This window comes from Lissotriton vulgaris, chromosome 7 (genome assembly GCF_964263255.1).
Source record: "Lissotriton vulgaris chromosome 7, aLisVul1.2, whole genome shotgun sequence".
NCBI classification, from domain to species: Eukaryota; Metazoa; Chordata; class Amphibia; order Caudata; family Salamandridae; genus Lissotriton; species Lissotriton vulgaris.
This window is the reverse complement of record NC_141695.1, coordinates 1,030,549,063-1,030,565,499: the sequence shown is the minus strand read 5'-3', so window position 1 is coordinate 1,030,565,499 and position 16,437 is coordinate 1,030,549,063. Positions and strand designations below refer to the sequence as shown.

General features: G+C 42.3%; 1 protein-coding gene across 3 annotated transcripts in view; it reads right to left on the bottom strand.

Moving 5' to 3' along the window:
* The window catches only part of ANKHD1 (ankyrin repeat and KH domain containing 1), a 1,478,908-nt gene that overhangs the window by 1,380,223 nt on the left and 82,248 nt on the right, over positions 1–16,437 (bottom strand). For all 3 annotated transcript variants that reach the window (XM_086931463.1, XM_086931465.1, XM_086931464.1), the window contains exon 2: positions 11,305–11,458. In XM_086931463.1, coding sequence (XP_086787589.1) covers positions 11,305–11,458 — 154 coding nt within the window. The remainder of the gene's footprint in view (positions 1–11,304; positions 11,459–16,437) is intronic.

Here is a 16,437-nt window from a genome sequence, read left to right as displayed (position 1 = left end):
TGTGAAACCTATGTTTTTTTTCAGTGAATTTCAAAGGTTTTTTAATAGCAAATCTTTCGGTATGAAATGTAATATTTTTCATAATGAATTTTATATTGTATATTTATGTAATACTATTTTTTTTATGTGTATATATATATATATATATATATATATATATATATAATAAATTATGCCCCGGAGCGCTCCCAGGGCGCGTACCGATGCGCTTACCGGTAAGCGCAGTTTTGCCACGCTCGGTTCGCGTACCGGTGAGTGCCCCGTTAGCGCTATTGCAGCGAACGAAAACATCATCATGACGTATTGCTTAGTCGTGTGATGCGTGTTATGACGCACGGCGTAAGCGCACCCGGAAGCACCGGAGCACATACGTAAGCGCTACGTAAGCGCCTCAGGGCGCGCCATGACGCGCTTACGCTACGCGCCCCCGGGCGCGTAGCGTAAGCGCGTGTAAGCTTTTCGGGGCGAGCAGGATTCACAGTGAAGGGCAACAGACGGGTTTTGGTTATTGCGGGTTTTATTGCACTCAACAGATGATCTGAACAAGTCCTTCTTAAAACGGGTGTTCTCCTGGGGGATCTGCTCCTCGACCTTCGCCGATTCTCTAGCAGGGTCGTCCTCCGAAGACCTGTCAGGCTCCGTCGGGTCGGGGTTGCTTCGGGTTCCGTCTTGACCTCGCTTCCTCCCAGGTATCCAAAAGAAAACAAACACAAGGGCACTCGTGAGAGCTATGCTCGGCTATCCGCCGTATCAGGGAAAAGGGAGTGAGGACTTCAAACCACGCGTGCTCCCAGTCTTCAGTGTCAGGGAAGTGGCGTGAGGGGATAGGATCGGTGCTTGTGAAAGGGAGGGGGAACCGGGACCCAGGGAAGTTTCACGGGACAGGATTACCTCCCTTGCGTCCCACCCAACCCCTGAGACGATTACGCACCTGCAAGAGCAACGCACCTCCCCCGGGTGAGTGGCTGGGCGACACGTGGGGTCGTTGGCCTCCTGGCGTCTCCAGGTCCGTCACGGCTCCTCGTCCGCTTCCTGGCGTTTCCTTCGTCTCCTTCTCGTCTCTCTCTCGTCGTTCTCTTCCTGCGTCCTCGCTCCAGGTGTACAAACACCTCTCGTCCTTCCTCTCGTCCTCTTTTGATGACGGACGGTCGTTTCGTGACTCCTCCCACTCAGCAGCTCCGGGGCAGTTAAAGGGCTAGTCACCATCATCCTCCGGTATCACGGAAAAGTCCTCCCCCGAGCCTCGATAGTCCGTCTGCTGAGTGATAGAAGAGGGGTTAGTGCAGGCATCGTTCTGAGACATTCCCTCCTGTACATAGTCCGAACTCGGAACGGGGTGCCAGGCCCCAGGTGCCCCGTTACAGCGCGTCAGGTCATGTGTCTTGAAAATAACACTTTATTAGTTCAGAACACTTTTGGTTTCCAAATGATGAAAGCAACCACCTTTTTTCCTCGTTCTCACTTTGTTGTTTGAGTGAGGAAGACCTGCTTCTATTGTTAGAGAAATGGCTACAGTAGCAGCAGAAGCTGGAGCATCTGCACCACCACAACCACCACTACAAGGACCACCACAACATCACATTGGTGGTCAAGAAGAAGAAGAGGAGGAGGAGAGGAGGAGTAGGAGAGAAGGCAGAGAAGGCATTTCCTGCCTGAAGACAATAACCCATATAAACCTAAGGAGCACTTTATATGGGAGTTTTTTGAAATCCCAAGGGGTGCAAAGAAGGTAAACGCTGCAAAGGTGACTGGTCTCATCTGTGGCGCTTTACTATCCAGGGGGAACCCTGCAAAGAAATATTCATTTGGGAATCACACAATGATTCGGCACAGGAACGATTGCACCCCAATAACTATTCTGCAGCAGAGGTGAGGCAAGTCGGATGGTTCCAAACATTCAAACTAAGTTTGGGGATTTCGAATTTGTTTGCATATATTGTGGCAAAACAATTACTTATGGTGAGAAGAGTATTACCCTCATCAACATTGCTGGTGATAACCACAAGTGCCCGAAGAAACCCTAACTTTTTTCCTGTTTTTTTATGCTCCAGTTGAGCCGTTTATAATTCCCTGTTTTTTGTTTCTCCCCATAAAAAATACAAAAAAATATAAAACTGTTCAGAAAAGCCAAAAAAAGTGAAAAAAATTCAAAAAATAAAAATATAAAACAAAAAGAATTAAAAAAACCGTTTTTAGAACTACCTCCAATTTATTTTAAAAAACTACATTTTTAAAAAACTGTCATTCTTTTTTCTCCAGGGTATGCTCCCCGGTACGCTCCGCGGTGCGCTTACTGGGCGCTCCCCGCGCGCAAATCGAAAAAAAAAAAAACTGTTTTGCCCCGCGGGCCCTTTTATGGCCCCCACATCAAACCTAGGGGGATCAGGGGGGGGGTCTACCCTGCCCCCTTTTGGTAACTTCCCCCTTTGTTTTTGCCACCTCTTGTGTCTCGATCCTACCGAGACACAAGATGACGGCCGCACCGGACTGATTGGAATGTTTACAGACACCCGAGAGCCAATCAGCTTTCCGCTTGCGAACTCGCGTAGCGCGCTGGTTCGCGCCCGATGCGCGTACCGGGGCGCGCTTACAGATATATATATTTTTTTTAACCTAAATTACTCAAAATCCACTGGCGCACATATCTTGAGACATAGCAAAGGCACATCGGGCTACCAGTCCCTACAATTTTGCCAAGTTTGGTGGAAATTCATTCAGCTGTTCGGGCTAAAAGTGAGGTCGACCGCCCTATGGAAATTAACATGGGGAAAACACGTTTTGGGACCCCCCTTTTTTCTCGGCCCCCGCTTGACGAATCCCTCCCAAACTTTCAGGCAAGGACCGGAGCGCCGCGAGGCAAATTTGAGGAAATTTTCAGGCAGATTCCTCAACCGGCGCCAAAGTTATTCCCAATAGAATGTTGCGATTTCCCTATTGAAAATAATCCTAACTAACTACCTACTGGCGGGCACCAGTAGGATATATATATATATAGATATATATATATATATATATATATATATATACATACATACATATACACATACATATATACACACACATACATATATACATATACATACACATACACATATACATACACATACATATATACATACACATACACATATATATATATATATATATATAGCGAGGGGTTATTCTGATACCATTCTAAAGACAGCCATCAAAAAATCTTTATCCCGGTCCAGGGAAAGTCTTTCCAATGTCCACTTCTGAGGCTGAAACCCCTACCACAACAGAACCTCAATTGGATTGCCCGCGCCTGATCACTACATACAGTAGGGAGGACAGAAAAATCAAGTCCATAATTAACAAGAATTGGTCTATCGTCCTGACTGCCTGCTTCTCCTACTGTCACTTTTAGACGCGCCAAAACCATTGGCAATTCTCTGGCTAGAGCAGCTCCTGAACTCAAAACTAAAATACCTTGGTTACGCCCAACTCGAGGTTTTTTCAGATGCTCTAACTGTCGAGCATGCAAATTCGGTATCACTATTTCACACTATTCCACTCCCTTTAGTACATTGCCAAACCGATTTTGGGCAACTTCTCTTGCAAGACAGATCATGCGGTCTACGTCCTGACATGCACCTGTGGGCTTAGATATGTGGGCAGCACTAAGCTCCAGGTGCATGTCCGGATATTACAGCATTTACAGGCAATACTACACAGTGACCCGGCCTATCCGGTCGCTCGTCACTTTAAAAGGGTCCACAATAATGACCTGACGTGCCTGAGTTATTTTCTTATTGGAGCAGTCCCATGCCTTAAAAGAGGGGGTGATCGTGAATTGCAGCTCAGGGAACTGGAGACCAAATTTATTTTGGAGCTCGATAGCCGTTGGCCGAACGGGCTAAACAATATCGAAGAAATGCATCACTTTCTATAGCTTCCAAGTCTGCACATCTCACTACTGCTAACTTTATATATTAGCAATTCAGTTTTCTTTTTATGTGTGGTGACTTTTCTCCTAGTTAGGTTCCCTATTAGGAGATATTTTATCGAGGCACAAGCAGAGCTGTGAACACAATTAGTGAACCGATTTGACATCTAACAGCGTATGAATTTATCAGATTTAGATCTTACTATGAAAATGTATTCTGTAACATACACTTCCATTTGCTTTACATGTATTTTATAGTTCTGAATTTATTATGGTATTTAGGTTTTTTTAAACTTACTTCCTTTTGATATATACATTTGAACTGTATTATACTGGTATATTATGAAATCTTTTTCACTTTTTCTATAGCATTTTATTGTACAGTTGGTCATGACGTGTATTTGTATATGGGATATGGTATTTTCACATATTCCCATTTTTAACCTTTTGATACTTTTCTACCATTTGTAATTTTTAGAGAACCTATTATCCAGTTATCCAGTCATTTATAAATTCAGGAATTTGAGAATTTATATTTATATGAAATACAGGGTATCTCTGTTCTGATGGTAATGCGGCTCACTCTTGCACTTTGCACTTTTAGACTCTTACACTTAGCACTTTTTTACACTTTTTGCACTTTATCTTTCGCTGCTAATGTATAGATTTGCATATGTTATAGGAAATACTACAAATGGCTTGAAGGGATAAGAATTCAATTATTGTTTGGCCAGAGGACCATACCTTTTTGTATGTAGATTGTTTATCCATATTTTGTGAGATTTATATTTATATCTTTGCTGACTAGCAAATATCAGCCTCCAAACACACTGATCTTTCCATTGTATGCCATTTGTAGTAGTTATTAATCACACGGATGTAACCAGTAACAATGTTTCTTATATGTTATGTTTAAGAAAAGATTCGCAGCGACAGTATGTTTTCACAGTTTGTTACACATGTGACACTGGAGGTCACCACTAGGGGGTGGTGATAGTCTCCACTAAAAGTATATAAAAAAGCATTTCAATTCTGACCATGTTGCAGCGTGAACAAGGGCTCTTTTGCTCAAAACGCGTCGCTGGTTCTGTTGGATTAAATAAACAACATCTTGCTGACTTTGCTGGTCCGTTCCTCATTCTTGCTGGCGTGGAAGCGGTGTCTACGAGCGCAGAGCGTGCGGAGGAGGAGCTTTACTTTATATAAAAATATATATATATATATATATATATATATATATATATATATATATATATATATATATATATATATACACATACACATATACATATACATATACACACACATAAATATATATATACATATATATATTGAGCACAAGAAGGGCGGCACAACCGGATACTTTTTAAGAAGCTTTTATTCGCACTTTACAACACCCCACGACACGTTTCAGCCTCACGGCTTTTCTCACGGTGAGAAAAGACGTGAGGCTGAAACACGTCGGTGGGGTGTTGTAAAGTGCGAATAAAAGCTTCTTAAAAAGTATCCGGTTGTGCCGCCCTTCTTGTGCTCAAATTAAATTTCGGGCTTTGATCCAGCCCTTGGGCCGAGCACACTGCGAAGCGCTCTCGTTGCATTAAAGGATCGTTTTGTGGAAATATATATATATATATATACATATACACACACATACACACACACACACACGCACACACACACACACACACACACACCCCCCCCGCGGTGCTATGCGAAACCACGTGCCAGGAGGAGCGCTGTAATTGGCGGTCTGGCAAGCTGTCTAAAAAACATTATAGTTAGGCTCTTATTTCACCAATACAAACCCATAGGATTTTAGCAGTTCTAGCTACCCGAGCGAACTATAACTTACGCCTCAGCAATGCACTGCTTATGACCTCACATATTACATCCTTCATGACACGGTCAACTATCTTGATTGTGTGATCTGAGAAGTTGTGTGACTATCAGTATGTGAGTGGGTGCATAAGTAGTTACGATAGTTGTTGTGTGGGTTTGTGGGTGTATCTATGGCTCTATGAGTGAGTCATTGGTGTGTGAATGACTGTACAGGTGAGTGGTAGAAGACAAAATAATAATGTTTCTGTCGGACAGAAATACACACTGTTTTAGTATTTCAATGTTTCCTTTTGCAATTCTTGTTCCTAACCAGGATATCAAGACAGGTGTACTAATACATTCACAAACAAACACACTGACCATAGAGAAAAATGAAAGCAAATATATTCAGAGAATTGCCATTGCTTACCGCTGAGGGGAAAAAATGTACAAGGATATGTGAAAATGTTTAATAGGTTCCACTATGGCAATATTAGGCTTGATGGAATGTGTATATTACTGTAAAAACTAGATGGATATGTATATAAATGCTTTAATAATTTCTATATATTCAGAGAATTGCCATTGCCTACCGCTAAGGATGAAAAAATGTACAAGGGTAAGTAAAAATGGCTAATAGGTCCCACTATGGTAATATTAGACATGATGGAATGTGTATATTACTGTAAAGGTTTGACAAATTGACCATGTTGTTACTCCATGACTGTAAGATAAACTATTGTGGTCTGAGAAATTAGTACGGTATGTAGGTAAAATTATGATGTAATTCCCCAAATGAGGATCCATGGAGGCATGAACCAGAAAGAGAGCAACACAAGCAAGAAAATACTTTATGCGAGAAAGGAATCGCCCTGAAATAATACAATGCCTCGTGGGGAACTAGCTTGGTTCCAAACATTCTGATAATATGCCACTAGAGGGCGATAGGCCACCGTCAGTACCACCAGTCGAGTTCAGAAGGAAAGATACGTTTGACGTTATATATTTAAGGGAAACTAACAGATGGGAGATATTTACACGAACGGAAGGTGAAGGACGCGATCCAGGAGAGCTAAAAGTAAGGGAAAAGAGCTTTAAGCCAGGGTACCCTTCAAAACTCCACCCTTAGTCACTGTGAGCGCCGGTTGCACTAATGTAAGATATTCACGCTGGGCAACATACCCGCTACTAGTCTGGGTCTAAACACGCATCACGCCACATGTTAGATTGGGCCACAGAGACCAGTGCAAGGTCAGTTTGAGAAACAGGGACCGTGTCAGTTGTATTACCGCGACCGCGGGTTGGACGCGCAGGTCAGAATAATAAACGCTGCATACCTTAACCCCATCACTAAATAACAAGGCACCCTAACGAGAGAGGATGGGTATTAGAAATCCCTGGTACACCAATAGTTTCACACTTGAAATTGGTAGCTTCTGCATGTGCACTACTGGAATCACGACAATAATATCTGTTTTGTTTGAATGACAAACAGTTGTAGAAGGTAATGGTATGCATCACTCCTTCATTACAGATACAAAGGAGCAACTTTTCAACCATCTGTATAAACTAAAACATTACAGAGGTATGTATGTGAAACCTTTGACCGTGGAGCCAATAGGTTAAGGGATAGCATTACTAGGAAGTGAGTAACCCCTACTTCGTAATTATAGGTTCATCGAACATCTAGCCGGCCTGATTAAGACGGACCGCCAGTACGATTCAGAAAGAGACCAGGACTCCATACGGAGCTAGGTCTGTAAGAGATGAGCAATGTTCTCATGCTCATATTTGCTTTAATGTTTAAACCGCTGACCAATATCTAAAACATGTCCATTATGATTTACAGGCTGTCCCACATATATATATATATATATATATATATATATATATATATATATATATACAGTCCTGATGAAGACCCGCCCTTGATGCGTGAAAACACTGCATCGCCCCCCCCCCCCCCCCCCCCCCCCCCAGGGTCGAAACGTCGACGCAATCCCCGCTTTTGGCGTGAACAAACTATTCAAAACCTTGTAGGATCCAAGACTGAATTGATACACCTACAGGATTATTGTATATATATATAGTTGTTGATTCCAAAAAGTAGATGAAGTAACACATTTTACTTGTTGTTTTTAATGTGTATTATGCTTTAGCACAAAGTCGTTGTGCCATATTTGTTTTAAGTACTCGTTAGGGACAGTGATTGAAATAATTTGTCTTCACATGTGAAAGTATTTGAGTAAAAATTTGCTTTAATTTTTCTCTATGGTCAGTGTGTTTGTTTGTGAACGTATTAGTACACCTGTCTTGATATCCTGGTTAGGAACGAGAATTGCAAAAGGAAACATTGAAATACTAAAACAGTGTGTATTTCGGTCTTACAGAACCATTATTATTTTGTCTATTACCCACCCAGGTTCTGAGGGTTACAGGGTTACCCCATTATATGTAATGATTGTATAGGTGAGTGAGCAGATAAGGGAGTGCTTGTATGGATTTGTGAATGGGTAAGTAAGTGGTTGAGTGGTATATAGGTGAATAAGTCTGCTTGAGTAGCTGATGGGTGAGTATACGGCTGTGTGGGTGAGTGGCTGGTTGGGTGAGTAGCTGATGGGTGAGTATACGGCTGTGTGGGTGAGTGGCTGGTTGGGTGAGTGGCTGGTTGGGTGAGTGGCTGGTTGGGTGAGTGGCTGGTTGGGTGAGTGGCTGGTTGGGTGAGTGGCTGGTTGGGTGAGTGGCTGGTTGGGTGAGTGGCTGGTTGGGTGAGTGGCTGGTTGGGTGAGTGGCTGGTAGGGTGAGTGGCTGGTTGGGTGAGTGGCTGGTTGGGTGAGTGGCTGGTTGGGTGAGTGGCTGGTTGGGTGAGTGGCTGGTTGGGTGAGTGGCTGTATTGGTGGTTGCGTGAGTGGCTGTATGAGTGAGTTTTCCCTGGATTAGGGAGTAGGTTTGAGTACTTGTGTAGGTTTGTGAGAGGTTGTATGGTGTGGATATATAAGGGGCAAATTGTATACCAGGCAACTAAGTTTGGATAAAGTGAGATTTTCTGTAGGTGCACTAGAAGTCATCACATTTCTTTAGTCGGTTAAAATAGAACATCCAGAACAATTCAGCCAATAAAATACATTGAGAACTATGAAAGCAAATTAAAACTCCAAATACTACATTGCACAGGGCAATAACAAACACCAACATCAATATAAATAAGTCATTGGAAATATACATAGAACATTAAACGCTAAGTCAATTAAATATCCACAGCCTCGTGGCTGATCAAGTCAACCATCAAGTGTCTTTCTGAGGTTAACTGGTACAGTTAAAAAAAGGCAACTGAATAGCATGAGAATTCAACACACAATAGTTGTTGCAACAGGGTGGGACATACTTACCCAAAATTTCTACCCCTCAATAGGGGCAGGATTAAAATCTTTTTGGAGCTTAAAGCATAACAAAATGTAGGATTTCTTGTGGATACAAAAAGTCGCAGCCACAAGAACTAGAGATTCTGACGTTCTGCTACACATTTGGGATCACCAACAACCTGGGAAATAAGGTCAACCTAAATCTTGATAGCATGAATCATTGGGAGTAATTGCTAATAGATAACAAATATGGCTCAGTACCAGCAGAAGTTTCCAAGAGCATATATATCCATGGACCGAGGGCTTTAATAGTTGCTCTTCTTCCCTTGAAGACTGTCACCACTTAACACCTTTACTGCTAAGGCATTACTCTTGTTTCTCATATAATTTCCATTGAAATCAATGGAAAGTCCATGACGAGTTACCCTTGTCATTAGCGGCGAAGAGGTTAAGAATATGTTTAAGGGTCCAAGCCAGGTTGAGATTAGTGAGGGAACAAGGGCTTTCAAATATGGCCGTCTAATTATAATAACAAAAGTCACTTCAATATTTCAACTATCGAATTGACAGTCATTTATCTAGAGTAAGACAATCGCTTAAAATAGCCCTATTCAACGTTCACTCAGAGCTAACCCATACAGTGACCCATATCAATAGGGGTGCGAAGACATATTGTGTCACAAAGATAATTAAGGCCAATTTCCTGATATACAATATAGGAAGGAATAGACTGAGGAATACTCCGGAGACTCCTGTAAAATTATTTTCAAGAAGCTGCGAAGTGGAGCTAGCGGCATAACCCCAAATGTCACGATCATAAAGAACTGAAGACAGTCACTTCTCATTATATACTTTCAACAGGACACTTATTGGTTTCTTTGCCAGCCTAGATGAAAAGGCAGAAACCGAGGTGATTAGACCTTAATAAAACATTTTTACTTATTAAGAAGGGGGACCAAGTACGAACACTGTCAAACAGTTAAACAAGAATGTGGCAGGGCCTCTTGCTCAAACTTTCTTCTATTCCCCAACTATCAAATAAAGAGTCTCCAACTTAGTGCTCCAAGGACGTGGGCTGCCACTAATGCCCACACATGAGAACTGGAAACATTCAGTCCTGTAGAGTCAACAGAGTATCTTGAGCACCAGCAAATGTACAAAAAAAGTGTGTCCAATTCTTCTTGTTTTCAGTTAGGTTTATTTCCAACAAAACTTCTTCAGAAGCCACAGAATATTTGGTTTACCATGCCATTCGAGACTGTTCGAGGAGTACTCTCCATTCTACAGGTGAACTAGCATTTATACAGGTATTCTTTGATTTGGATAAGAAGATTGAAACTAACTGAGAGAATAACAAATTTAGCTTGGACCATTTTGAGGTTGTTATGAGAGCCCTGATGAAGTCAGTGATGTATACTCATCAACTCTGACGAAACACGTGTTGGTTGCGGCTATATGAAGAATATTCTGTGACTTCTGAAGATGAGGCTGGGGGCTTCTGAAGAAGTTTTGTTGGAAAACAATCTCCTCCCTCAGACATCATGGGTCACAGAAACTGGCAAGTAGAAGAAGAACTTTAGGCCCAATAGAATCTCTCTTCAGAGTTGAAATTTAACCTCATTTTATTTAAGGAAGAGATAGTTACTGAATATTTTGCCCATGTTTAGCTACAAGCCTTTGGTGGTATGTAAAACAAAATGCATGGTTTATGTTATCAAAGACTTTCCCTTGCCTTATACTATTTTATAAAGTACAGAAACACAAATATCACACGTCCCTTCTGGATTTCAGATGCCTAAAAGATGTATTATGTGCCAAGGCGCCAACCTCACCAATTTCAAACACATCAGGATTATAGAAAGCATGCAACCCTACACAATATTCTTGGGGGAACACTTTTTTGTTATACTTTAAAAGTTCCTTTGTGATTGTCAAGACAGAAAAGTGTTTTCTCTTATGTCTGCAACAAAACTCTATCCAACTACTATGCCGATTCTGAGCAACAATACTGGCCAGGTACCTAAATCTCAGTGCTGCCTACTCTCTGAAGACATTGGTTAATTATAATGTAGTTTTGCACAACTGATGCACTACCATTTTTTTCTCTTATCTTTAATCACATGCAATGTTCAATCATTAAATTACTAGAATTAAAAATGCATTATGGACATCAGAATCCATGAAGCCCAACATGAAAAAAAGACAAACAAACCATACCTGCAGCTTCTAGCAAGGCTTCTAATCGTGCTTGGGTCTCTGGATCAACGGTTTTTAAATCTGTTCCTTCAACAGCACTTGACAAAAAAAGTTCTGATGCAGTTTTTAGCACTGGGTTATCCAGATCCTCTTGGTCCAAAATAAATGACTCTACCTAAAGAAAATAAGAAACAAAATTACAAAAATCAGATATCCATTTTCGGGCACTACATACTTTCAGTTATTATTCTCTACAAAGTCACTGTATCTGAACCATGTGCTCAGTAGATATGTCAAAGGGGGAAAATCCAACTCCTGTCCATGCTGAGCACACTCGAGAACAAGGTTTCTTACCTGCAGATGGCCAATCAGGACAGCCCTGGTTTTACTCACAACCTACATTTCAGGACAAAAGACTCAATTTTTAAAATGCCGTTTAGTGTTAAGGGCCATGACATTTGGCACATCTTCATCATCAACTTTGCAGGAGTCTTGGCCACATAGAGTATGCTCTTGCACAATTTTTTTTTTGTACTTTATTGGGTCCAGCCCCTTATGTTAACAGCATCCTCATGGAGGTTGTTAAACTAATCAGTATGGATCCTGTACCAGCCCACACTCTAGAGCATAGCACCACACTAATATTTCAAATTATTTAAATACTGGCATCTGATAGTCTACTACACGCCCCATCTCTCCAAATTACTCTCAAAGTTCCACAAATGGTAAAAGCATCAGTAAAGTTATTAGGTCTGGTGTGGACGGCCAGCATTTTTACTTTGCTGGTGCTTGCATTTTTTTTATCACGGTTTTTGTAAAACCTTATTTTTGATGCGCTGCCAGGCATTCGCCATTATATTTAAAACAAAAGAACAATGGTTAAAAGCAAAAATATTTTTGTGCCTCACAGAGCACACTTTGCCATAGCATTCCCTGGTTCTGAATGGAACTTTTTTTTTATGGATGTGCTCTTTCTTAAAAGAGCAGGATGACATCACAATGACTGAAGAGGGCTGACCCATTGTTCCATGCTTTAGTAGAGGGACGAAACATGTGAATGCCACAAAGTATTTTAAACAGTATTTTAAACCTATTATTTGAGTAAAATGAAAAGATCGTGAACATCAGATTTTAATACACATTTCAAATGTAGCTTAATAACTTTTAGCACATGGAAAAATACAGGAACCCTCCCTCAGTCGAAACTTCCCACAATCCTGAACTTCCTGATAAACATATTCCACGCATTGATCATACTTAATGCTCAGCTTCAACACCATTATGTCATAATGAGTCCTCATCATTTCTCTGCTCCCTCACAACTGCACGATTTCCAACCAAGACAACCCCACTGCTTGGCTTCATTTGCGATCCTACCCAATTTCCATTGTTCAATAAGACGGAAATAAAGCATTCTGCACTTACACTCGGATCATTAATAGTATTTCAATTCATGATTGTGGGGCTCGACATAATTCCAAATATTTGCTAGTGAATATTGTTCTGATGGCTGATCCAATTGTGCTCTCCGCTACGTCCATTAAATATTCGAGAAACTGCCGTTCCTACAACCTATTAACAATCTGTTGTAGCCTACAGCCGTTTTTAACTTAACCTACCAGCAGACTTCAAGCCTGGGCTCCACCCAAACCTCTGCCCCACCCTTGTCTTCTGGGCATGCAAGACTTTTATCTCATAGAAAATCTACTTACTCCTTTCTTACTGTTTTGGGTGCATTAGTTAAAATGAGGTACCTTGTATTATTGACCAAAGTCTAAGCACATTTGTCAGTATTCAGGGACAAAAACATTTTTTAAGAAAGGACCCTTCAAGGAGAGCTGAAGATTTCGCAGTTCTCAGGCGGGGCTTGATAAACATGGTTCTTTCCCTCTTTGGTACCCGTAAATCAAGAGTGAGAAGTTCTTTATGGATCTGTGTTCAGCTGAGGCTAAATATTTAGTTTAGGTGTGCAGGTCATGGAAGGTGGCAGTCAACGGGTAACTGAACTGACTCCCTTCTTAGACTCTCAGCTTTATAGTGGAACTGTGCGCAGCCGGCCAATCTGGTTGGAGAGGTTGTTCACACTAGTGCACATGGACCAAGCCAACCGCAGCTGGTTTTATTCTTTCTTCAGCAGCCCGCACCACAGGTGACCCTTGGCATCTTTCTACTTTGGGGTGCCATACCGTCAAGAGGTAACCTTTAGGGTTCCACTCAGTTACCAGACATGTTTAATATAGGTCTTGCTATGTTTTTCATTATTCTTAAACACATGTTTTGTTTTATATAGCGCAAACTAGACCCGAAGGTATCAGAGCGCTTTACATGACCATCCGGTTGCCTTACAGATGGACACATTCATTTTTTGTTAGGCACAAGGAGATTAAGTGATTCGCCCAGAATCACAGGATATTGAGTGTCCCTGCCAAGACTCGAACCTGGTTCCCCAGCTTCAAGGTTGACCACTCTAGCCGTTAGGCCGCATCCTGTTCTAATGTTGTCTAGATCTCAAAAGGGCTTGATGATAGTTGAAACTGTTGTCTCTGTATTTGATGATTGCAAGTGCCTGTATGAAGGACTCCCGGCATTTTCAGATCCATTGTCTGCAGATCCATTCCTTGGTGACAATTCTGTTTTCCCTCCAAATTGCTCCTTTGCTCTCTGCTAAGACCTGTATGTTAAAACAGTGCACTCCCAGCCACCATCTTGTGTTCACAAGCCAGTGAAACCAGTCCCCCAGCCCCCCCCCCCTCCCCCAGCAACAGGGATTTTCTACATCAGAGGGTGCTTCTGTGAGCTGTTTAAACTGTTTTACTAGGGCCTGTGCACATCGTTTTTTGGCCAGCAGGTGGAGTAAAGTTTTATTCAAACAGTATTGTTAGATTTCAAGTTAGTGAGGCCCTTACCTGCTGAAGTCCAAAGTGTGGATTGAGCCTGTCTGTCTCCTAGGAGATTCTGAACAGGAGAAGCAGCTGCCCAGCCCCCACCCCCAGGCCAGCAGACCATTGGCTATTCAGCTACCAGGCATGTCTGAGCCCTCCTCTCACACCAGACCAGGCCCCTTAAGGCCTTGCTGGGTGCACCCCAAATCATTCTCCTCCATCTTGTGAGTTGCAGCCTACCTGTGGCCCAGATTGCAGTGAGCAGAGTCCAGTAAGTGGTAAGGAGACAGACTAGTGCTGTCTCTTCCCAAGACAAAAAGTTGTTTAAAAAACGATTTTCACTTTGTGTTTACTGTCTTTGCTTGTGGTTGTTACAGTTAAAAATGGTAGTTTTAGCCTGCCTGTAATTGCATATTTTATCACCTGTGTTGTGTTTTAAACTAGTGTTTTTCCCTGCCCATGATTGACTATTTAGAGTGTTGAATTTTGGGATTTGCAGCCCAACCTCTGTAGTTTGTCCCTCTCATTCCTTGGTGACAATTCTGTTTTCCCTCCAAATTTCTCCTTTGCTCTCTGCTAAGACCTGCATGTTAAAACAGTGCACTCCCAGCCACCATCTTGTGTTCACAAGCCAGCGAAACCAGCCCCCCGCCCCAGCAACAGGGATTTTCTACATCAGAGGGTGCTTCTGTGAGCTGTTTAAACTGTGTTTTACTAGGGCCTGTGCACATCGTTTTTTGGCCAGCAGGTGGAGTAAAGTTTTATTCAAACAGTATTGTTAGATTTCAAGTTAGTGAGGCCCTTACCTGCTGAAGTCAAAAGTGTGGATTGAGCGAGTCTGTCTCCTAGGAGATTCTGAACAGCAGCTGCTCAGTCCCCACCCCCAGGCCAGCAAACCTTGTTCGTGGTCACTGGGACCCTTATATGGTCTGCTAGTGGTTGGTACATGTCTACACTGATTGGTGGTTGTATCTGGTGTTTCTATTGGATTAGGGTGAATGTCCTCATTGGTTGGGTATTTGAGGGTTCCCATTGGTTTCTGGGTCTGTGATCCAATCATTGTAGGGTTGGGACTAGGGCTAGGGTTAGAATTTCTATTGGAAGTAGGGACTAGGGCTTCTTATGTTATTGGTTGTTGGGAGTAGGGTGGGACTAGGGCTAGGTTTAAACCTTTAATTGGAAGTAGCGATTAGGGCTTCTGGTGTGATTGGTTGCTGGACTAGGTGTGGGACTTAGAGTAGGGTTAAGTTTTCTACTGGAAGTAGGAACTAGGGCTACCTGTGACATAGGTTGCATGGACTTGTTTTGGGACTACCGGTAGGGCTAGGGCCTTTGTTGGACGTAGAGATCAGGGTTTTTTAACTGATTGGGTGCTTGGGCTAGGGCTAATATTGGCTGTGAGGTCCTGGTCTCCTATTGGTTCTAGATTTTAGGGCTAGTGTTGTGATTGGATATTGTTAGTGCTAGGGACACCATTGGCTGAAGGGGTCCCCTGATTACTAGGGCTATAAAATGCCAGGGTTAGGGCTTCTCAGCCCGGGCATCGAGGCTAAGGGCGGAGAGGACAAGGGCAGTTCCCTGTATGAGCCTGTTAAGGGCAGAGAGGACAAGGGCAGTTTCCTGTTTGAGCCTGTTAAGGGCGGAGAGGACAAGGGCAGTTTCCTGTTTGAGCCTGTTAAGGGCGGAGAGGACAAGGGCAGTTCGTGTTTGAGCCTGTTAGGGCAGTGAGGACAAGGGCAGTTCCCTGATTGAGCCTGTTAAGGGCCGGGAGGACAAGGGCAGTTCCCTGTTTGAGCCTGGTCGGGCCTAGGGCCAGAAATGCTGCCCTTTTTCTCATTTAGCAATACCCAATCCACTGAGTCCTCCCCTCCAAAACTCCTTTTCACTCATCCAAAAGCCTCTTCCTATTGGTAAGACCTAATAAAATTAAAAATTAAAATAATCTTTCACTCTTATCCCTCCACTATTCTTTTCACTCGAAATTAACAGTCTAACATGTTCACTTCTCAAATTCCATAGTAAACTATACTAATATACTACCCAAATAACTGAATATTATATCCACTACTCAAATTACTTTATTTTTTTTACTATACTAATTTTCAACAGTATTCCTTTATGGGTTCTGGAGTGGCGTGCTACTCACCACAAAAGCGCTTCAACACCCATCAGGGGTAACAAGTGCTATATGAATGCACATCTTTATTCCCCTTTTATCCCTCCACTATCCTTCTCACTCCAAGTAACTGACTAATATCCACCACTGAAATTA